The following is a 24,670-nucleotide window of genomic DNA, read 5'->3' on the forward strand; positions in this document are numbered from 1 at the left end:
ACAGATCCAACATTACTCAGTCTTACTTCAGTGGGTACATTCTCAAGGCAACATCCATTCCTGGGCAGTAAGAGAGGAACGCAGCCAGAGCTGTTTCTTCAAAGAGACCAAATATTAGGATCTTGTTCCTGTGGAAGCATCAAGATATCAAAGTTGATTTTAGATCCTATGTGGAAGAACAACCTACTAGGCTCTTCAGCTTGTAAATTTGTTTCCCCAAAGTTGCTGGCCTATATTATCCCCAACTTCTGTGATATTCAACCAGGCAAAGGCCACAGAAAAAATGCACTTGTTAAAAGCCTGCTACTTACTTCATTCCTTGCTGGAAGACAGAATTCCTTCTGGTCTTACAGATAACCAAGTCTGCCCATTGTACCACCACAATGCTGACAAAGAATGCTGTGTGGCAAGTGAATTCTACGATTTTCCTTTGCTCATAAGTCTAAAGAAGATTAAGAGGGAAAAAACTGGTTATTGGGCTTGTTCCTTACTGCCAATGGAACAGAGATCCATCAGGAATGCGATTAGTAATGTCTGGCAGCAGTCCCCTTAATCTAAAGAGAAACTTACCCACTGCTGTCCATAGCTGTCTTCCACATCATTTACCCATCGGTCATCCCACATCACTCTAATCCCCAATAAGGAGGATGGCAAGAAGCCATTCTCTGCGAGGATTACAAAGTATGTGAAGAAGCCACCCAAGGCTTGGATCATCCCTAAAGGAATAGATATAGATGAGCAGATGTAAGTAGTTTATGCATACTCCAAAAACATATGTCTCTTTTGTGCTTTATTTTAACTCGTCTTATGAAACTGAAAATATTTCCCCATTGACATAAGCAGTAGTCATATTTGAAGTTCACTTTTATTCAAATGATGTATTTGCATAAAAACTTACTAAGGACAAAATGTCAGCTACTGCTGCACTTATCTCTGTAATAAAATACACAAGACTGCAACTTTCCAAATTCCAGCCAAGTCTATGTTCATCACATTGAAGGACTAATTTTGTTGAGGTCTCTTGCAAAGTAACTGTACAGAGGGGTATGCAAGATGGCCATTCCAGGAACCAACACCGCCTTCTTAAAGGTACCTCCCACCTAGCGGCTAATATCTGCTCCTAATATCCAGTTCTTTTATCCTCTTGGATCTCTTACCTATTCTCATCTTTCCCACTGAAGAATTCACCTGTCTCTTTCCCTAGGCGTACAATGCAATATTCCTCCTTTTGCAGCTTCCCTTAATTATATAGGCTTTCAATATTACTAACAAAACTAAATTTCCATAGTACGCAGGTCATGATTAGTGAATTTCTCAATCAGCCAGAATCCTGCATATACTAGCTGGATTGCCACTAGTAATTGCATTTTTCCATGTGAGAAGTGCAAGAGTGCACACCTTCCCTAGCATGTGAGGAAATAGAGACTTGCATGCCTTATCAGTGGAAACTGATCTCTGAAAGCTAGTACAGACTGCTCTGGATACTTATACAACTGTGGCATCAAATTTCAAGGTGATATGAGCAGCATTCTGTATGTGAGGTTAGAAAATTTGTCATAGTAAGTGGGGGGTTCACTGTTTCCCCTGTCCCACTGTTTCTAATATGCAAAATAGAACTGGCGGGGGGGGTGTACATAGTTGGAGGAATGCATAATAGCATGAATGGCGTGTCCAGTGCCTATTTAGATTTCACATTCACTTTTCCAGCATCCCTGCTTGCCTTCCATTAAAGGAATGCAGTGCTTTAAAAGGTCTGCCATCTCCTTTCTCATACAAAGCATTTGCCATACTTCTGAGCAATTGCCCTTCCACAGAAAACAGCCATATCCACTCACCCAAAAGAGGTACAGGCAGGTGCCTCTCCACTTACCAATCTGACCATAAGCCATGCTAATCAGCCTTTCGTTTACCAGTTTGTCTGTCTTGGGATTTCTGGGCTGTCTCTTCATGATGTCACTTTCTGCTTGCTCATATGCCAGAGAGATTGCAGGAACCTTAGGAGCAGGAAAGAGAAGTTGCAGGATTAAATCAGACTTCATAATCTGTTTCATATATGAATCAGCATCATCCACACTGAAAAAGCATTTGGTCTCACTGCAAATATTCATTCAACAGAAATATATGTCTCATTCTATGGAGTTGAGGGGGTTAGTTGCAGTACAAATTAATAAAAAGCCTGCCAGATTTTACTAACCATATCAGTGCCCAAGTCAATGCACAAGATGGTGACTGTCCCCAACGGTAGGGGGATGTTGGCAATTATGAAGATAAGGAAAGGCGTAATCTCAGGGATGTTACTGGTCAAGGTATAGGCAATTGATTTCTTCAGATTATCAAAAATCAAGCGACCTGAAAATAAAGAGCACTTTAAAATGAAAAGAAACAATATTGTCACACACTTGAGGCCAACCTTCCTTTCTGCACAAACCCCTTAGAAGACAAGGTTTAATTCACTCTGATGAAGGAAGACAAGGAAAAACCCTCCACAGCAGAGCATACATTAACTAAAAGCAGATGGAAATTTAGCCAACTGACAGGTGGAGAACACGTCCACTTTTCCAAGAATTAAACGGGGAGTTTTCCATTCTTGTATAAATACAGCTCCATGCACAGAAACCTCTAGTACTTGGAATATAACATGGGAGGAGAGGAGGGAGACAAGTTCTCTTTATTAGAAAACTGAGCTAGGAATTTACCTTCTTCAACTCCAGTAACAATAGAAGCAAAGTTGTCATCCAGCAGAATCATGTCAGCTGCCTGTTTAGAGACGTCTGACCCAGCAATGCCCATAGCAACACCAATGTCTGCCTTTTTCAAAGCAGGGGAATCATTCACACCATCTCCAGTGACAGCTACAATAGCACCCTGGAAGATTAAACAAACCCTTCTTGTTTCTAATCACTTTTATTTCAAGGACAGTCTAAAATGATACGGGTTTCCCCTTTATGAATTCAACTCCACCATCCACTCCACTGCCACCGAAAAGGACAACTTCTACAAACATCAATGATTCAACATCCATTACTCCCCAATGGGGAGGGTGCATAGGTTCAGTGTTAAAGCATAGGACTGACACTGAGAGGCCAGACTGAATCTCCAGCTAAAAGTGTTTCAGATCAGAATGGAAGAGATCTACTGCCAGACAGTAATGGGCCACTGGATATGCAATTATGAAACAGCGAGGCATCAGGAAGTTATGCAGAGCAGATCAATGAAGGAAAAAACCCTGCAGATCTGCAGTGGAGAGAAATGCAAGGGAGATATTATTTTGGCTATACATTAAGGCAAACTTATTAATTAATAATAGAACAGACTACTCAGGGAAGTCGTGGCCTCTCCATTACTGAAAATATCTAAACAGAGACTGGACACCAATTGTCAGGCTTTCATTTTACACTGACAATCAGCAGGTGGAGGGGGTAGATCACTTCCAAAGTCTAAAACCACTCTAAGGTTTTATACAGAATGGGCTGACCGACATGCAGGGAACCGCTCTGCTTACCTGCCGTTGGCAGCCTTCTACAATAATAAGCTTCTGTTGTGGAGAAGTTCTAGCAAAGACTATTTCTGTATGGTGTTGTAGAATATCATCTAGTTGTTCACTGGACATGTCCTTCAAGTCAGACCCATGAATCACACAGGCTTTGGCATCTCTGTAATTTAAAAGATGGTAGGTTGAAAACTGCAGATCATTCCTTCAAACCTTGCTATCCAATGAAAACGAAGAGACATCCTTGAACGTCCCTTAGATCCTAGTGACTGTGCCCATACAGTTTTCTTGGCAATGCAATGGAAGTGCTTTGCCAATTGCCTTCTTCCAGTGTTTCAATTTCCTACTCTAGCCAACAGTCCTGAAATTATGAGGTGATCCCCCAACCGAGTGTTAACCAGGGCTCAACCCTGCTTAGCTTCAGAGATCAGCCCCACATTGCTATGTGCTTCCATCTACTGAAGTGCTGCTCTCCCATGCAGCAATGGAAGCACTGAGCTTGCTTTGCTTCAGGGCTCTGCAAATCATTCTGTGCATGCAGAGTCTGTGCCCAAACCCATTTCATGCATTTTTTATCAGAGCGCGGAATGAAACAGAGGCTGTTTTTATAGGCAAAAGTCGCTTAGGAGTAGGGAGGAGCCAAGTGTCTGGGAAGCTAATGGGGAGACTGAAGGCAAGTGGGCTTCATCTGCCCTGAGATAACAGGGGTGATGGCAGGTGAGAGGGGAGAGGGGGAGTGGGGGCCAGTGGAAGCTTCCAAGGGAAGGAGTACAGAGAGGGAGCCTTGCCCTATTTGCTCATCCAATTTTGCTTCAACTGAAGCCTAGAACAGCCAAAGTGGTCCAGGTTTTGGCTTTGGCAAACTGGTTGAACTAAAGCAATTGGCAGAACCACCACAAAGCATTTCTTTGTTCTGGGTTCGAAGCAAACATTTTCCCTTTGCATGCACAAACCTTCAGAAGGACACAGCTGCCTAAAATGATTAAATATTGTAAACAGCTCTTAATTTGAAAAAAGGAAAAAAAATAAGGAAACAAAGCAATATTGAAGCCCCCTTTGGGTAAACAGTGTTAACAAACTGGTTAACTCTGTTTATCCAAAGTGGACTTTTATGTTGTTCTACTACTTTTCCTCATACCCTACCAACAAATATTGTTAAATGTTAGAAGAAAGAAAGAAATTAGCAGGCTTGCTCCAGTCTTTCCCAGAAATGCTCTACATTTTTCACTCTAACTGGACCAGTACCTGGAGTTGACCTGGCTGACAGGGATGTTGAGGCGAAGAGCAATATCTTCCACAGTCTCATTTCCTTCAGAGATGATGCCTACACCCTTAGCAATAGCTTTAGCTGTGATGGGATGGTCTCCTGTCACCATAATGACCTACATGATGAAATAAGTCAACATCAGCCAGTGGCAACAAAGACAAGGTCCAGGAGTCTTTTCAAAGGTCACTTTGCCTGACCCCAAGCAGTGACAAAGAAGCTGGTGCTGATGTCAGTTGTTCAAGAGAGACATAGGAACTGGCAGTGATCCTAATCCTTTTGAGATGGAAAGGGAGGCTACCAACAGGTTTAGCTTATCTCTCTCTCTCCACCACTCTCATCCTTCACCTGTAAAGCTATCAAATATAGCCCCTTTTCAGTTATTTGGTGCTATGCTTTTTTTAATTGATTTTTTTAAAAATAATAACAAAGGAAACAAAAAACCACAAAAATAATTATAATGTAAATACATACATTCTCAAAAAAAGAAGCAATACAAAGAGTGCTTTAAAAAGGGCGAGAAAAGAAAAAAAAGTAGTATACCATTACAACTATTACAATTCTATACTTATCTAGTATAAATATAATTCAAGTCCACATATATTTATTTCTAATACATATTTATAACCATCATTAGTCTTTAACCTACTGTATTTTGTATAAATGAGTTCCATATTTCATTATACAGGTAGTCCTTGACTTACAACCATTCATTTAGCAACTGTTCGAAGTTACGACAGTGCTGAAAAAAGTGACTTATGACTGGTCCTTGCACTTACAACTGTCACAGTGTCCCTGTGGTCACGTGATCAAAATCTGGGCACTTGGCAACCGGTATGTATTTACGATGGATGCAGCATCCTGTGGTCATATGATTGCCATTTGTTACCTTTCCAGGGGGCTTCCAACAAGCAAAGTCAATGGGGGAAGCTGGATTCGCTTAACAACTGTGACAAAAAAGGTAGTAAAATCAGGTGCAACTCATTTAACAACCGCATCACTTAGCAACAGAAGTTCCAGTCCCAATTGTGGTTATAAGGCAAGAACTACCTGTATTGGTCCATACAAAGTCTATGTCTATAGGCAATCCACTCAGGTGGCAAGTGCGATCAGGTCTTCAATCCTTTGACCGAAGGGGGCCATATATTTATCTTTCCAATACCATAGTATCATCCTTTTGGCCATAGTAAGGGCACAGATAATCAATTTACATCAATTGTACAGTCATCAATTTCCAGGTAATAGATATGTAATTCAAGAGAATATTATCTGCTAAAAATTTAAATTTTTGTTGCAGAGTCATATTTATGTAATCCAGTACTTTCTCCCAGAATTTAGTAAGTATAGGACATTGTAAAAACATATTTGGTACTATGCTTAGCCTTAAATATTTGAGGGGATGGGTTAGTGATGCAGTTTTACCTTTATTCCAGCACTTCTGCATTTGCCAACAGCATCAGGCACAGCAGCACGAGGAGGATCAATCATAGAAATTAAGCCAACAAAGCATAACTTCTCTACAGGGAAGTTCACATCATCTGTGTCAAACTGGAAGCCTTCAGGGAACTGCTCATCAGGCAAAGCCAGGTGACAAAAGCCTGAAAGAAATCCCATTTCTGTTATTTGTAGGCAAACAGACCAGGGCAGACATTCAGCAGGGATTACTGATGGCTAAGCCACCCAGCTCTATCTGTGAAGGCTCTGGGTATTTGACACGGGCCCCTAGGAAGCCAATGGAAAATATTCAGCTAGACACCCTCTCTGCCACAACGCTGCGGTGAGTGCTTGACAGTTCAAGTGCTGCTCACCCAACGGCTAAATGCCTTCATCATGGTTTACAAACATTTCATGCAATCCCTTTCCTGTAATAAGGTGAGCCAGCAGGCAATCGAGTCCGGGGGCGGGGAGAGTCCGGAGGATTGTCAAAAGAGCAAGGCAATATGACTGAAACCCTGCCCTTTTTGTATACATGCCAGCAGGTACAAAGGGGTGGAGCTTTAACTGCACTGCCATAGCCACCATCTTTCCTCTTTGGGGGGGCCCTGCAGGCACCAAGGCTAGCTGGCAGATTATTCTAAGACAAAAGGGGACCAAGCAAGAATTCAGTCAGGCATCTTACCCAGAACTCTCTCCCCCAAGCCTCCCAGTTCAAGGTAGGCATTTTGAAATGCATCTTTGGTCTCCTCATCCAAGGGAACTTCTTTTCCATGCATCAGGATGGAGCTGCAACGGTCCAGAATTCTCTCTGGTGCACCTTTCATCACCAACAGGTATCGTGATTCTGACGCGTTTGGATTTTTGTGGATTGACAGCTGCGTATTTTTAATACTAAAATTAATACTAGTATTTTTAATACTAAAATACATAGTTAACTGCCCTTTTGGAAGGCATTTCATATACTGGTTTGGAATATCCTTGCAGATGACAAAGACAGAGAGCAAAAGAGCAGATCCCTCGCAGCCAGAGCTATAATCTGACTGATGCATAACCTAGCCTGGCTGGATCTGAAGAAAACAGCAACACAGCCCAACATAAAAGATGCTGAATTTGTCCCCAGGGATTCCCTCTGGGAAAAAGCAGGGATTTCTTACTTGGTATTTATTGGTAGAGTTGAATGGAATCTCCACCACTTTGGGGTTCTTGTCCCTCAGTTCCTTGACAGATCCACAGCAAAGTTCAATGCATTTTAGGAGTGCAGATTCAGAAGCATCTCCTGCCACCGCTCTCTAGCAAATGACACAGCAATTCACAATAAGGTTCTAAAGCCTTTAGAAACCTTAAAAGCTTTAAAGCTTTTGAAGGCAACCCTCCCCCTCTTCCAAATAAACATAACTTTACAGATAAGGCATATTTCAGTATTCTGTGAAAGAAAATCAGTTAGGTTCCTCACTTTTAACAAGAGGCTACTCTTAAGTAGAAACCAACAAAAGTAAATATTTTTGCAGCAATACAGTAAACAGCAGATAGGCCATTTATAATTGATAATAACTATAGAGTGGAACACAATGTGCTCAGTGCTAAGAGAAGGCATAAGCCATCTGCAAATAATTTAACAAACACATGATACCTCAAGTCTCTTTCTACAAGTTACTTTCAGGTTGTTCACATGTATGTTCTCTTATTACTAATGATACACCAGACCTGTATCATCTCCACTTCAACTAAATTTAATGCAATCCAGCAGCCATGTATGGAGCATTGGAGCATTATGGGATTGATAAACTTCATGTGTTTGTTGCCTGCCAACATCAGGCAGTTTGTCAAGCACTTTGCAAATCACAATACCTATCCAATGTTCTTTTCAGTTTAGGGCACACAAATTGTATTGTCCTTCTCATATCACAGAAGGGAAAAAACCCTACTGTTGGAAGAAACTCTTTTGTATCACTGATAGAATTTCCAGTAGATTCTTGTTCTGTGCAAATCTGTGAACTAAATTTCCATTCAAGGCTCTAGTAACCCTAGTCAACAACACTGCATGCCACAAGAGCAGCTTATAAACGAGGAAATGATGCTAATCTTCCTCAACATTAAAGATGCTGCTGTGCTGCCTTTGCTAGTAGCAGAAATGTTATTTTCTAAGGTACTTTTTCTTTATGCTGCTTCACATTAACTGTAAGGCCATAGATGGTAGGCAAATGTGTGCAGCTATGGCAACCAAACCAAGGGATTAACTCACCTTCAGAATGGGAACATTTTCTTGGTTAGCCTGAAATACAGCCCGGTTACATAGTCCTGCGATCTTGGCTAAAGCAGTCCATGTTGGAGATGTTTTGTCAAAAGAAGCACCTAAAGGGAAGCAGCCCAGATGTTCTATGCAGTTCAATGCTCAAATAAGGACACAATTAATTTCAGACTTCTTGGGAAGCAATGGCAGAATGAAGACGGCTACGCAAAGCGTAAAGCCAACAGCTATGGCAGAAAAAGGAGCCGGTGAATAGACTGGTTCCTCAGAACTCCTCTCCGAATTAAGGAGAGGACTAGGATCACCCACAAATTTGCTTCATACAGAAGAGATCATAAAATAGTGATCTCCAATAGGTTTTAGAGCTCTGAGAGCCGGGGGCGGGGGGGATCATCTTGCATAAGCCATGGTTTGGCACCTTCTAAAAGACACTGGGTTCGGCCACTTCCTCTCTTAATCACCTTAGGAAATTGCCTGTTATTGATTGTTTGGATGATAAGAACCTTCAGAAGGGCAAATTTCATTACATTGGGAGACTTTCCTTCTATCTTTGATGAAAGAAATTTCATGTAAGTTTAAGAATTAAAAAGAAAATTTTTTACTTTTGAAAAACAGCAAAAGGAGGATTAGAACGTTGATTTTGGAAAGTTAAAGGGCCAGATGGACTTGAAATAATATTTCCTGTGGGTTGTTGAATATTTCATAATAATATACATGAAGATTTTGAAATTAACTGTAAGAAAGCCCCCTGTGGGAAAATTTTGTTGAATGGAAAATAAACATATAAAAGGGGAGCTTGAAGGTTGACTAGAGGGAACCAGAGAGAACTTCAGATTACAATTAAAGGATAAGAGACCCATTAATACAATGGAGCAATGCTATTTGACTATAGAAGAAATCAAGGATATTTGGGAATGATACAATGTACCATTCTCCGTCACTATAAAAATGAATTTAACAGAGGCTATAGAACAGATTTTACTGGAGAGACTGAGGCTGATCTGAATGTGGATCTGAAAATGGATTTACAAATGCCAGACTACAAGAGCAATATGGAAAAAGATGCCACGCTGGATTTACAAATGAAACCGGCTGATGTCTTAATAATTAAAGGGGACATACAAATAATAAATCAGAAGTGTGACTTGGAAAGGTTTCTTATCTTGGATTTACAAAAGAGATGTGTTAAACTAATGAAGTTTCTGAGGAGACAAAGAGAAAAAGATAAGAAATCAACTTGTGGGACGTTATTTGAAGCGATTAAAGATCAAGCTTTTAAAAAGTAAATGGAAGGACTATAAAGCAGATTCATTCAACCAGGGTTAAAATATATATGTTGTGGTTTCTGGTAGCTATTAATGGAACTTTTTTTTTTTGGACCAGGACTGAATGATGAGGCTTAAAGATTTGTTTATAGACAACAGATAAGATATGGGGAGAGATTTCTTTTGCTTTATTTTTCAGAGAATATATATATATATATATATATATATTATTTCTGGTAGGTCTTAATGGACTTTTGCTGATTAGGACTGAATGATGAGTTTTTACAATTTGTTTATTGTTAAAAAATGAGATATGAAGAGGTTTTTTTACTGAAATATTAGAGAAGGCGTTAAGTTTCTGAAACTGTCTATACTTGTTTGGAGGGAGGAGGGAATCATTTCTTTATGTATCTTTTTTCTTATTTTTCTTCTTTTTTATTATTCTTTTTTTCTTTTTCTCTGCATGTTTTACTTTTTTCCTTTACTTTTCATATTCTTCTTGTTTATAGTCTTTTATTAAAGTTTGCATTTGTAAACTTTAATAAAAATTATTATTTAAAAAAACACACACAATTCATTTCCTCTGCCACACTTTCCCCTTGTTTGATTTAAGGACACTATCACGCTGGACATTGCAGAGCAAAATTCTCTCCTGCATCTTCTTAATTACAAGCTTAGATGCAGAAGAAAGATCCATTCCTGGCACAGTGTAGCCATTAACAATAGCTGTAGGACAGTTTGAATAACTGCCACCTTCTACATTTTCAGATGAACTATGACCATTCCTTCTGTATCTAGAAACAACCATTTAAGGTCCATTCTATAAAACATAAACATTTAGGTGACTCGGGAAGAACTCCCTGGGTAATCATGGCTATTTTTGTTAACATCATACACACTTTATACCACCACATCTCTTTTCCTTTTTAACAGTAGTCTGTGGAAGGAATTTATGAAGCTTCTAAGCTGGTTCCTCAATGTTGCAATTTTAGATGGTTACAGTAAAAGCAAGATGCTATGCTATGCTGCTGCTGCTGCTATGAAAATATGTATTACAATAGAAGGGCAATTTTTATATAGCTTCAATAAATATGGAAAAATACACTCTGAACAAATACATTTTCTCCCCCTATTTTTCCTTTTCAATTAAAAATGTTGGCCAAGCAGAAGGATAACTATTTAGTGATATCTTTTTAATAGACCAAATAAGAGTGGAGGATAAACTTATAACCTAAAGATTTTTTCTCCTTAATTTTATGGGGAAAAGTGGGGGAGAATCCAAAAAAAGTCTCTTCTGCTCCATTCCAAAGAATATACTCCTCTCTATTACACAGGGATGCGGAGGGTTGGAAAAATGTCTATATTATAAACCTTCAGAAAATAGGATGAAAAGTCCTGCAAATTCTGGTGCAGGCTTATTGCCAGCTCTTTATCCTTTCATTAGTGACTTGGTTGTCTCTTTTGTCCTTGGAAGCAGAGAGAAATATTATAGCTGCTTCCAATGACAGGATTTCAGAATTAAAGGAATTTAGAATTTATTTTTTCTCTACAATTAAGCAATCAACAAAATAATACCCTTCGAAGGGTGATCAACTTTCCTTTCAAATATATTTTATGCTTAATATTGTGCTTTAACATGGGACTTCCTATGGTAACCTAAAATGCTTCAGTTTCAGATGAATCTAGACTGACTTTAATCAGTATGTGAAGCACTGTGAATGGATTCTTTTTGGGTGTTCTGGAGACAAAGCAATGTTTTTACATAATGATAGAAACTCAGGCTACAGATCTGGGCAAGCATGATCTTGAATATGAGCAGAAAGCAGTGTCAAATTATCTCTTACAGAGATCAGCCATCTTACCACTCTGGTTTTCTGTTGTGTCAGCCTCATGGATCTGGTTATCGAACCACATGTGAGCAACCGTCATGCGGTTCTGGGTCAGGGTGCCTGTTTTGTCAGAACAGATTGTAGAAGTAGAGCCCAGAGTCTCCACAGCTTCTAAATTCTTCACAAGACAATTCTTACGAGCCATGCGCTTGGCTGTGAGTGTCAGACATACCTGCAAAGTGAAAACAAGGGAGATGGATGCTGCTCTCCATCATGATTTATTTCCTTGGGTCTTTTATTAAAAAGAGTGTGCTATTAACCTCTTTATGGCAACTTACAGTCACTGTAGCAAGCAGACCCTCAGGGACATTGGCAACAATGATGCCAATAAGAAAGATGACAGCTTCTAGCCAAGTGTATTCGAGGATCAATGAGAGGATAAAAAAGGAAACACCAAGGAACACAGCCACCCCAGTAATGATGTGGATAAAATGCTCAATCTCCACAGCAATGGGAGTCTGTCCCCCTTCCAACCCAGAAGCCAACGTAGCGATCCGGCCCATCACAGTTCGATCACCAGTGTTGATGACCACACCACGGGCAGTACCTGAAAACAACAAGGAGGACTATAATTAAGCTATCAGTTAATGTAACTATGTACAATGCAGACACAATGCATATATAACAATGCTGGCTTTCAGCGCAGACAAGGACATCCTTCAGATGCTTCCCACTCAAGCAGCTCGAAGACATTGCAAATACCATTAAGAATGGTGGTACACCTATTTTCATCTCCATCTTATTAAGAATGTTTTATAACCTTTTATTTATCCTTGTTTTCTGCCCTCCTTGCAAAAATTGTCCCCTAATGTGACAATGTAACATCCATGACAGAAGATTCTTTAACAAAGCTTTCACGTATGGCTGCAGAAATGATCTTCCAGCAATCACACATTCATGCTTCAGTTCAAAAAAACAAACAACTGCAACTACTCTTATAAAAATTAACATCCATCAGCTCCAATATGTGCTGACAGAACTGATGCTTTGCCAAGACATTTCCTAATTTTTCCTTGGTTTGAACAATCTATCATTTCTAGATCTGAGAACTGCTACATCCTACCAATCTTGTTGATCAAATATTGGAAATTATATTTACCTTCAACACAGTTAGTGGAGAAAAATGCAATATTTCTAGTCTCTAGTGGGTTATCATTTGTACAATCCGGAGACCTTGTCTGAGGCTCTGATTCACCTGTGAGAGATGAATTGTCCACCTGTGTGAGAAAAAGAAAACATACACATATGGTTTTATGGAAGCACTGGGTGATGCCATGCCTGGATCCTCTGCAGGTCCTCCAGTGTGGTCTCTTCATTTTTATTGTTAGAATACATACATACCTTACATCCATTGGCTGAAATGATTCTCAAATCAGCTGGGATTCTATCTCCTCCCTTCACCTCCACTAAGTCTCCAACAACTACACCTTCAGCATTGATGCTCAGCTTCTCCCCATTTCGGATTACCAGAGCTTGCTGCAAGAGGAGAAGCAACTTTCAGTCCTTGAATACGTGAGCCAGCTTCACCACCAATTTGTGACTGAAGATACATAAAGAAACCGTTTAAAAAAAAAAAAAAAAGCTGAAGCCACAGCACTTCCATACCTGAGGTACCATGTTTTTGAATGATTCCATGATCTTTGAACTCTTTGCTTCTTGGTAGTAAGAGAAACAGCCAGTTATGATAACAACAGCAGCCAGCACAACACCTAGATACAACTACAAGTAGATACAAGTATATGTGAGTCAGTCTTTTAAGTGGTATTACTCACTCACACACACCCCACAGTAAATTCTGCTCTGTGTTTGCAACATTAGTTGTAGGCAGTCTATTTTTATAACAGTGCCCGCAAGGATTATATGTTGCTGATGAAGAGAATATGTGAAGAGAAGAAATAAAAAAAGAAAAGAAATGGGTTAGCAAATAGCAAACTGTTTTCAGGTCAGAGGGAGAAGGGACCAATAACTTAATCCAGTGCTTAAACTAAAGAGAGAAACCTGTTGTGAAATTTTAAGATTCTGGTGTTGAAGTAGGCCCACCCTCAACTTGGCAGGCAAAGTGCACTAGAAGAACACAAACCAAGCTTTCAAAAGTTTCAGCAGGTACATAACATAAAAATAAATGTCAACATTTTTCAAACTCATACAGATGTCAATAATGAAGTTCAGGCAGATCACAGTTAGGCTACGCAGAAACCTGAGTTCAAAGAGCAAAATGTAATTTGAGCATATGTAAGAGCACACATAGCACTGGGCTCAGATTGCTGAACTCTACATAATCTTGGGAAAAGAGGCATCTGGTTTAAGGTGACCCTTATGGGTGACATACGCACATTCTAAATCACATTTTGCCACTCCAATCTGGATTGCTGCATAACTTTAGATCATAGCCACATTTATACTTAGTCCAAGCAAAAAGGAAAGTCACGATCAACAAGGACAAATCAAAGCTTCAGTTCCTTGTGTTTTCACTACTGTAGAATATACCCTCCCCCCAATTCTGGACAACTGTGAGTAGCTTTGAAGTAAAATCTTCCAATAGCCTCTTCTGAGGTCCACATCCAATGTGTTGACATATTGGGGCATCATAATTTCCTGTTACATCTGAACCGAGCTATTCAGTAATACCTCCCATCCTCCCTCCCCTCCCCTCCCCTCCCCTCCCCTCCCCACTCACATTGTCATTATTAGGCTCTTCCCCTGTTGCAGCTTGAATACCAAAGGCCAGAAAGCAAAGAAGAGCTCCAATCCAAAGCAGAAGGGAGAAACCTCCAAAGAGCTGCCGGCAGAATTTAACCCATTCTGGGGTCGTGGGAGGGGGAGTAAGAGCATTGGGACCATCACGAGCCAAGATTTCTGCAGCCCGTGCAACAGTCAGTCCCTAAGATACAGAAAGGGAATGAGTAATTCAGTTACAGAAATGAAACATGGCAGTTACTCCAGAGTAGTATAGTTGTCAAATTGCAGCATAGTAGAGTTGCTTTCTTAAGCAACAGATAAACACGTTTTTCACTGATTCATATTTTCAAACAACATCTTCCAAATAACTTCTTAGTCATTGAAAAATATGCTCGATTAATATTTATCTATTACAATTGTATGTTGCCTGCTTGAGTAATTCTCAGCGGCTTATAATAGTACGTTAAAATCCATAAAATCAAAATATTAAAAACATTACATCTTTAAAAAACTGATGCTGTCTTCCAATACTTTCACTGACAAAAGACTGCAGTCCTTAATATAATTACCATAATGTTATCCATTTCAAGTATGTGACAGTCATAACCTCTGAATGATTTTCTAGTATCTTCTACAGTGATTCAATGCACCAGCATTTCACAACAAATGTTCAAGCCAAGTTGGGGAAGGGAACACAACTTCTGACAATTATAAAATGTAAAATGAACTGACACCTTACTCCTGGAAGCTGCTACCAGGCATTTCAAATCAGAAAACTCCTCCTTCTCCATCCGAAGCTGACCAACTTACCCGGCTGAGATCGGTTCCATATTTCCGATGAAGTTCATCAAGGCTGAGTTTGTGATCATCCTGCAAAGTCAAGAAGATTAGTGAAGCCTCATTTAGGCATCCAAGAGTACTAACAATGTATCCATGGAGTTTAATCATACCAATAGCTGGAGAGAATTCCAAGCTGATAAACAATTTAAGTTTATGTGAAGTTCAAACCTGGGTGTGTCAAGGGGGAAGAAGGCACTATGTGGTGTTAATTACCAGAGCCATTTTTACTACCCGTCAACCAGACTGACAAGAGATGGGAAATTCTCCAAGCACATTTGGAAAACCTTTAAAATCCATGATACACCCAAAACAGTCCAATCTGTATCAGGCAGCCAGCTTAAAATAGCTAGAAAATTTGACAATTCATACCAAGCCAAAAGTTATGTTAATTTCTTCACCCCTAATGCAGGTAAAAATTGTTCTTACCAATGACACTTCCTTTTTAAGTTCATCCATATCCCTTTCTTTCTTTCCTTTTTTCTTCTTGGCTCCATTCTCAGATGTAGCTGCAGGTTCATACTTGTCACGTCCAGTCTAGATGAAAATCAGCGACACAAGGATAAAGAGCTGTGTCACACTGAATCAGGCCACTATTTTTATTTTATTTTACTTATTTATTTGAATTTATTAACCACCCAACTCCAGTTGACTAGTTCATGCAGTTCTGTATTTTTAACTTCTGATTAGCTTTTCCAGGGCTTTAGGCAGAGGTCCTAATGCTATATCTCCCCATCAGAGATCTTTGCTCTCCTATGTAAGACTTCTAAAAGCAATCATTATTGGATGACCAATCCTTCTCAAGTTCCACAACATATTAAACACAGTGGTCTATAATGTGCATAGACGTCTATTGCACATGTCACAAAACAAGATCACAAGACTCCATTTGTAAAGCTGATTTTCATCACTCTTTTCACTCTTATCACTAAGAGTGTTTGGAGCCCGAGTTTGGTTCAGGATGTTTAACTTTGACACAATGTCTGTACTGATATGCCATTGCTTGTGATCATAGAGCAAAATAAAAACATGGATATAACTGCTTTTTAAGTGCTTGTCATACTGGCTTGCTTCACACATGATACTACAGATGATACTACTGCTTGACTATAGCTTCTCAACTAATCACAGTTAAAAATAAATAATAGTTTTATACAATTACAGTCACGATTATTAGGTTACTCATATTGGATATAGGAGTAAATTCATGAAAAAACAAACATAGCAGACAAGAAGCCTTCGAAAAAATTGTTTGCTATACATTTGAGGTTGGAAAGATGATTCTTTAATCTTTGAAATGCATCTAATGTAATAGGTAAATCACTGTTACACGTAAATACTTCAGTTCTAAAGACTTCTCCTTTTCAGAAACATCTTATTTTGAAAGGCAGCATGTGCATCTTTAAAATAAATAAATGAAAATATTAATGAAAATTTTAATTAATTAGTTCTGCATTTTATTATATGGACTGCAATTGCCTCATATATAATGCCTTTGGCTTCAGGGAGGTTAATTTATTTTTAATCCAATTATTTCTAAGAATGTAGTTTCTAAGATCAGTATGTGCAAATATTTACAAATCCTATAACAAAGGAACTATTAAAACTTTAAACTAGATCATGATCTAGACAGGACATTCAAATACCTGTACTTTTTACTGTATCAAATGGACTGTGAGGAAGAAAAAAATTATCTGAGGTTGTTTTGAACTTGACCATTGCTTTTACTCTTATTCTGCTCCAAGGACCTTTTCCCATCCTCTGACAGCTATTATTTGAAGAGTATGTGAAAAACATACAGTACTGACTGCATTCCAGGGGCTAAGACTATATAGATCAGGATGACCTCTTTTCCACTCATCTTTCTAGGCATTAACTCCTTCCTCCAACTGCTGCTTGCAGGGTCCTACTTGGATCCTGAGGACAGAAAATCCCTCCTAGTCTTCAGCCCATTTGTGACTCCTGAGATGTCCACGTGAACATCCTATTTCACAAATAGAGTGAACGGTTCGATTAATGTTTTAAAAATGTATTCCTTAAACATATTCCTGAAAGGGGAAGCCTTAAGAATGGAAGCGCTGAGATTTAACATAATAGAAAACTAAGTTCAGTGCTATGCCTGTTCCCTAAGAAGATAAACAGGGCTGCTCAGACTTTTTAAACAAGCTGTGGAAAATCTGGGCATGGTTGCCAATGGTATCCTTTAAAAGCTTTGCAAAGGATAGGATACTATCAGGACAAAGCAGAGCCTTGTGGAAAGCATTACAGGGCATCCACATGTTTTGTTTCGATGTATTTCTCAACAACTAAATCAAGGAATAATATTTTGTTCATGTTTTTCACAATATGCTCAGGGCTATGGAACATTTGGAAGAACACTGCAGGCTGGAATGGAGCTTTTGTTCTCTGCCTCTTATCTGTTAGAAGGTAGAGCAGAGCTGAACATTCCTGGCATTCCCTTCACTGTACTGTTTCCCTTCTAAAAAGTGGGGAAGGGGAAAACATTTCAGAGAAAGAAAAATACTATATTCTTGGAAGAATGGCATTTCAGCTATCCCAGCTGCTTATTTTAAATACAAGTGAAATGCAAGAAATCTTAGCGCAGGAGGCTGTTTCACTCAGAATCACTTTATACCCCCCCCCAACTTCAGTTCAAAAGGAGCACAATCCATGAATAAGAATGTTATTTTAATGTCCCTCAATTCTCTTCCTCCTCCTTCTCACTCACCACTTCGGAACATACATTCCCCTGAACTGAACTACTGGCCTGAGTATAAGCCCTTTGTGTAATATCATGGCTGAACAATTATTTCCAAGAGCCTCTCAAGCAAAGAGCTTCAGATATCTAAATTGCAATCTTACAAAATTTTCTATTTCAATATATGTGGATATTTAATTAGATGCAACATCAAGGTAGCACTTACCTATTTCCTTACCATGCATTTCAATCTGCAACAGGGCAGAGTATTGGACACAACTAATCAACAAGATAAGGCCTCATTAAATCCACTAGTTTCTGGTAAATCTGCAAGAAATTTGTCCAATGAAGAGCGAGCCTGGGCAGAATAAGGATTAGGATGCCTGCAACCAGGGCTGGGCATTCGAACAAACAGTAGTCCATGACTGTACGTGAGGAAGGGAAATTGATCCAAGTATCCAATAATATATCCAGATACTTTTCTTAGGGAGATACAGCCATTTATTAAAGGACAGTAATGTTCTGTTTTTTGATGCTTAAAAAAAAGGACCTTGTCAAAGATGAGCATGAAAAAACAAGCAAACTAAGTTGCTGAATTACCAGACCCACAGTACATTTGTGAATTAAGTTCTTCAATATTAAAGGGTGCGCTTAGTCATGTGAATATATTCACCCAAATGGTAAGTCTGCTCATACATGTAATTTCAAGTAGAAGTCAGTACAGTCAAAACATTTACCTATGCAAAAATTATGCTAGTACCGTAACTCAGGCTATGCAAAACAGTATTACACACCCAGCCAGCTGTATTTCAAAAAGATAGATATGAAAGTTTTAAAGATACCAAGAGTTCTTCCACATTTTATGATTTGCATAATTAATACAGCCAAAACGAAAACCTGAGGACTGCTACTCTTTCAATCTGGACAAGATAAGAGAAGAGAGGACATCGAACAAAGTCCCTGGGAATCGGTTTGCTATTATAATGACATCATAAAAACAGCATCTCAAGGAGAACTGGAGACACTACTGTCCTGTAGCCTTAGCAACAGATGCAGAACAATTATTTTCATATGGCAAATCATGGGCAATGAACTTTTTCCCTAACAAGACTGGGAAAGAAAAGCTCAGATATTTTCTTGAAGTAGTGGCTTATACAGAGCACAGAGGAGGGAAGTGCAGCATTCCAGACCCAAAGCAGGAAAAGTGCTTTGGAGGGGGGATCACTACGTTGACAGTGCCTCCTTACTTCAACTATGCATTTTTCTAGGATCACATGGCTACCATGTGAAAAAAGGCACAGCTTCTTTAAGGAGGTGCCAGTGTCCCCTCCAAAGCACCTTTTGTCTTTCAAATCCAATGTGCAGCATGTCCCTAACCCAGAGGATGCTGCTGTTTGAGGAGTCTAAACCAAAGATCAGCATTCAGTCAGTCACAAGGCTAGTCTGCAATGAGGAAACAACTGGATACTGCAAACCTGAGAACAAAAAGGGATCTTTCATCCAATCCAAGCTAATATTAATCTCTTCATCTTTTTTTTTTTTTCTGGCCAAGAATAAACATACTTGGATCTTTAAGCATATCATGATTTACTTCAGGGACAGGCACTTTTATTTTCCCCCAAAAAACCCTCTTCTAGCCTCCGAGGGCCACAGGAATTATAGAAATGACTTCACAGGAAAGTGAGCCAATTATTTTCTTCCATTCTAGTGTGTGCTTGTTCACTTACCATTTCTATTTTCATGGTTTTTTTTAACCCAAACCACTAAAATTTATGTTGACAGATATTCGTTATTTACCTCAGAATTTTTGCAGCCCAATCTTTGGGACTGCAAAACAGGCTGCATACCTCTACTTTTCCTCAGCAGACTTACCCAGCACCCTCTGGCAGCCAGTCTTCAAAGCAGCCACATCTTTTCCCAAGATTGCACAGCAGCTGCACAGGCAACCAGGAGATCCCAGGAAAAGATGTGGCTTCTTTAAAGAGCTGCAGACAGGGTTTATGCTCCAAAACCTCTTTTTATGCTTGCATCCAAAGTATCACAGAGCCCTATGGATTAGCATTTGGACTAGAGACCAGAGAATCCCGGGGCTGTAGGCTAGACTAGGAAGCTGAGAAAACATCCTGGAAAAAGCCAGTGGCAAATCACATTCCTACTGTGGCTACAAAAAATACATTAAGGTGTTCATGAAGTCACTAGGAGTTGAGCTTGATGTGAATAGACTTCCTTTTTCTACCCCTAGAAAATGTTTGAATGTTTGGTTGCCATCAGGCACAAATCTTCTAGCTATTTCAAAAACAAAAACAAGCAATTTCCTTCGAACAGAGAGGCATGACTCCTGACATGAGATCAAAACCACCTACGTATACTGACTGGAAAGTAGAGATGTGCAAAATGTTCTGCCTGAAACAACTCATTTCAGGGGGCTGTGCCTAAACCAAAACATGCAGGTTTGAGGTGTTTTGGTTCATGTATAGAACAAAAGAAGAGCAGTTTTGCTCCAGGCATGGACTGAAATGCAATTGTTCTGGGCAGAACTGGTTTGCAGGGTAAGAGTGGGGGAAAGCCCAACCCATTGGTGATGGCAGCTGAGGGGAGGGATAGAAGCGCCAGGAAGACGAGGGCATGGGGCCAGTGGGATATGCCCTGCTGGGACACTGCAGGTGGTGGCAGTGGAGGTGGCAGCAACTGAGGGGAGGGAAAGGAAGGAGCTGGGTAGGGCAGGGAGCAGTACAGGTGGGCCAGTGGAATATGCCACTCTGGAGCTGCTGAAGGAAGCAGGGGTGATATATGCCAGCCTAATCTACTTGCACCATCCAACTTCGCTTCACCCGAACCTCTGCACAACCAAAATATTCTGGGTTTTTGGTTCTGCCAAACCATGGCTAATCTAAAATGATTTGGCAGAATTTCTGGGACACAATGGTTTGCTCCAGGTTCAAAACAAAATCAATTTTCCATTACGTGCATATTCCTACTGGAAAAAAAGGACCTCATTTCCACAACAGGCTCCACTGCACCTGCTACAATCTTCTGTTTCAAGCACAACTGAAAACACCGGTTTTATATTACAAAGTCCTTTACAACCTGAGAAGGCATTATTCTGAGCTTTGTACGGTTCAGCATCCACCTCACAAATGGCGTCTCTATATTTATTACTTTCTATTTTAGGACTTTCAATTGTCTCTAATATAATATAATATAATAAATATAATATAATATAATATAACGCCGCTGTAATTTCATCCAAAAAGAAGCATTTTTATTTACTGTATCCTTTGCTTCTACCTCATTTTTAGAACTAGTATGAGCGGCCTTTGCATTCTTTTTTTCTTTTAGTTCTCGAAGTCTCTGAGATCAGCATGGAAGAAACTAAGTAAAACTGTATTAAGCCTCTGACACATTTCAAAAAACTGGAGTGCAAGAAAATTAACCCCTTGAAGTGCCAAAAAGCCGCTGTAACCTTGTGCCGTTGCATCACCCCACTGCAGTTCAATGTTTGCTCCCACCACCAAGAGTGCATTCCCTCCTAAAAATGGACCATCTAGAGCACTGGTTCTCAACGGGGGCGGTGGGAGGATGCTGAGGGGCGGTGAACTTGTTTTGGGTGGTAGGGGGGCGGTGGGCATGTTTTGGCATTCGAACTTAATTTTAAAACTCCCCAAAAAATTTATTAAATCGGTTATCCGGTTTACACCATTTGTACCAGCAATAAATTGAACTTACACGACGGCTGCCCTCACGCACTTCTAAGAATGGTGAGACGAATTTGTATTCTAGGTAGGCTGACCTTGAAGAACTCGACAGTACGATTCTTCTCTGATCCCAATCAGCACAGCGCATGCGTCAGCTGTTTTCCCGCGCGATTAATCGCAGCGCTGCGTCAGCTGTCTTCCTGCGCGATTAATCGCTTAATCGCAGTGCGTGCGTTGAGCGTCCTTTCAATATGAATGTTTGATTTGACCCGTGTTTCTTGAGTTGCTTTTCGTTTGCTTCATTTCTGTTTTTTCCCCTCAGTTTTGATTTACTTTCATTGTTTATTTGGCCAGTCGGCTAGGTAAGTGCGCTTATTAGTTCTTTATCGTGGTCGTGAATTATTAATTTTGAGAAACTAATGAAACTTTGAAAGCCAGCTTCCAGAATGGTGATCGTCTCACAGAATTTTGGCTTCAAAGTAACATCAATCGCCTCTATCCAGTACTGTGGACTATCATCAAAAAAAATTTTAGCGTATTTTTTTGCTGTTTTTTTAATTATCTAATTAAGAATAAAGAATTTTTAAACATTAAAAAAGCATTTGCAAAAAAAATAAAAATAAAATTTAAAATTTAAAAAACGAGCATCAAAAAAATAAATGTATTTACAGCATTTTGAAATAAACGTATTTACATAAAACAGCATTTAAGCATTTTTTTTGCATTAGTCATTTTAATTTTAATAAAAGGAATGCTATTACCTTCTAGGGCAAAAGTATCGAGTTAAATCAAACAAATTTGATGTGTAAGTCTACTGAAAAAAATTACTTAAAATGTTTGCCTTTTATAATTCAGTAACTCCCCCCCCCCCGCTAAATTACAGGATTTTCACAAAGGGGGGCGTTGAAAAATGTTCCGTTCCTTAGGGGGGCGGCAGCTTCAAAAAGGTTGAGAATCAATGATCTAGAGTACTCTTAAGTTCTTTTTGAAGATGAACAGAGTGCTGTTCAAAGTTCACTCCACTTCTCTTTCCTGTTGCCTGAAGTGGCATTTTTCAGGTACAAATTCTACTACCAGCAAAGGATCAGTACCAACAATGAAAGGCCACTCTTGTGTGCCAGTAAACCAGAGGTGTGCAACATTTCTAGACTAGAAGCCACACTTGGAATTTGAGTGACAAGGAAAGAGGGCCATGACAAAAAGCAGCACGTGAGGTCAAGTTAAAAACAAATTCAATTTCCTTTAATTTATATTGATTTAAAATTAAGTATAAAAAGCAGCATCCCTCAAGCCATGCTCAATTCCTGGTGATTACATAAACATGTTCATTATGTTTTCTGGGCAAGAAGATGGAATGGTTCTGAGATTTTCATTTTTTTTTTTTTAACTTCCCAGTCTAGTCTGGGATTTCTTGATTGTCTCCCATCTAAGTACTACTTATATCTGACCTTGCTTAGCTTTTTTCAGATCTGCCAAGATTGGCTAGGGTGGAACTGCTACTTGTGTGACCAATTTTCTCTTTTTTGAGCACTTCAGGGAAAGTATGCCTTCCTTCACGCTTCTCTTCCTTCACGCCCCTCATGTCTTATATAAGGCCACAGTTCTCCTTCTCATGCTACGGCTACCATGAGGCTGGGTGCTCTCCATTTGCAGCACAACACATAAGCACAAAAGGTATCTGGGACATTCTTCCGCAGCAGCGACTAGCTTGATTTGACTAGTAAGGGCAGAAAAAGCAAGACAGGATACTCTTCCTCCTTAACTTGACATCCAATTCCTCTCCCCTAAATCAGGAATAGCAACTCACAGTAGTATGACCCCAACATTGCCAGAGAACAGCTCAAGTTAATGAAGTCAATAATTTCAACTTGGTTATTTCTCTCAGGGAGGCAGGTGAAGGGACAGAAGGGAGCTTCCACCCCATCAGACCAATTTTTCCTGTTTCAAATGTTTTTTTTTCCATTTGGAGGGTTTATGAAAGAAAAACAGGGGCTTAAGGCAGCCATTTTGCCACTTATATGCCTATGAAACATATACGGTCAATGTATCATTTTATTATGTGCAATCTAGTTTTTTACAACTTGTTCAATCAATTGTGCTTTAACAAATGTGGCTTAGTATTATATATGACAATAGCTACAATGAATGTTAGGAGATCACAGCTGTGGAAGTCTATTCCCCTGGCAAAAATGGTCCCTTGGTACAAACCATTACCTTTAAACTTCTATGGAGAGTGAGATGTAGGAACAACTTACAGCATAAACACCTTGACTATGGTCTTGTTATTTCATGCCCAAATGTGGCAATTAACTTTCTGTACTGGGTCACAACAGAATGGCAAGTATACAGTATAATGCTTTTCTTTTCCTGCAACAAAATTAAAATTCACTCATAAGTATGTTCATTTTATTGAAGACAAACACATAGCTTTTAAAATCTTTTTAAGAAACTCAATTTGGATCCTGCAAGAAAACAAAGACTAATATGGACCAAGATATAGACTGGAAGCACTTCTGAAATCAGGTGTTGCAAAAAGTGCTCTTTAACTGGAAAAATTAGAAGGGTAAGAGAAGGATGATTCTATACATTTATACTATGCCTCTCCTATCTATTTCAGTTAATATATAGCACTTGTATAGATTAGTATATATCATCTGAGGCTGCAAGATGTTTTGGTTACATTTCTCATCCCAGCCATGCTTGGCTAGGCCTGAAGAGACTTGTAGAAATAAAAGGTCTTTTGACTAGGAATGCGCAAAATTTGTTGATCCTGGAATGGTATGTTTGGGACATCTCTGGAACAAACTGTTTCCCTCTGAAGTACATCCTATGTTCCAGAAGTTCTTCAAGGTATTCTGGACACAGTATTTTGGGTAAAACATATGCATATCTGGTTTCCATTTCCAGGTCAACCATTTTTTTTATTATGTGTGAAAGCTTCCAAGATCATTTTGATTTCTTAGATGGAAGTGAACAACTCTGATAATGTTGAGAGCGCTTTTCTAGATATTTCAGTATGTTATAGGATCAATACTTGTGAAAATATTTCTCCCTGTACTTGTGGGAGGTGGGAGGGACAAGATGTTGGAGAACCTAAAAAGAAGGGGCAGTACGGGTAGATGCTAACAAATTCTTTACCTTTTTTTTTTTTTTTAACTACAAAGATAT

At 39.4% G+C, this 24,670-nt stretch overlaps 1 protein-coding gene across 2 annotated transcripts in view; it reads right to left on the minus strand.

Moving 5' to 3' along the window:
• Positions 1-24,670, minus strand: part of ATP1A1 (ATPase Na+/K+ transporting subunit alpha 1) — a 29,085-nt gene that overhangs the window by 940 nt on the left and 3,475 nt on the right. Inside the window, exons 2-21 of one of the 2 annotated variants that reach the window (XM_088147522.1) lie at positions 15,539-15,646; positions 15,083-15,142; positions 14,271-14,474; positions 13,199-13,312; positions 12,935-13,069; positions 12,693-12,810; positions 11,872-12,140; positions 11,567-11,765; positions 8,434-8,543; positions 7,346-7,480; positions 6,874-7,066; positions 6,177-6,352; positions 4,736-4,872; positions 3,503-3,653; positions 2,697-2,865; positions 2,195-2,349; positions 1,871-1,994; positions 571-716; positions 312-442; positions 27-128 (exon numbers count right to left, since the gene is read on the minus strand). In XM_088147522.1, the coding sequence (XP_088003648.1) occupies positions 27-128; positions 312-442; positions 571-716; positions 1,871-1,994; positions 2,195-2,349; positions 2,697-2,865; positions 3,503-3,653; positions 4,736-4,872; positions 6,177-6,352; positions 6,874-7,066; positions 7,346-7,480; positions 8,434-8,543; positions 11,567-11,765; positions 11,872-12,140; positions 12,693-12,810; positions 12,935-13,069; positions 13,199-13,312; positions 14,271-14,474; positions 15,083-15,142; positions 15,539-15,646 (2,936 nt within the window). The remainder of the gene's footprint in view (positions 1-26; positions 129-311; positions 443-570; positions 717-1,870; positions 1,995-2,194; positions 2,350-2,696; positions 2,866-3,502; positions 3,654-4,735; positions 4,873-6,176; positions 6,353-6,873; positions 7,067-7,345; positions 7,481-8,433; positions 8,544-11,566; positions 11,766-11,871; positions 12,141-12,692; positions 12,811-12,934; positions 13,070-13,198; positions 13,313-14,270; positions 14,475-15,082; positions 15,143-15,538; positions 15,647-24,670) is intronic. The other variant, XM_088147523.1, reaches the window with a different exon arrangement.

Source organism: Python bivittatus, unplaced genomic scaffold (genome assembly GCF_059951505.1).
Source record: "Python bivittatus isolate LINGU-HERP-01145 unplaced genomic scaffold, Pbiv_v1 ctg000520_np1212, whole genome shotgun sequence".
NCBI lineage: Eukaryota > Metazoa > Chordata > Lepidosauria > Squamata > Pythonidae > Python > Python bivittatus.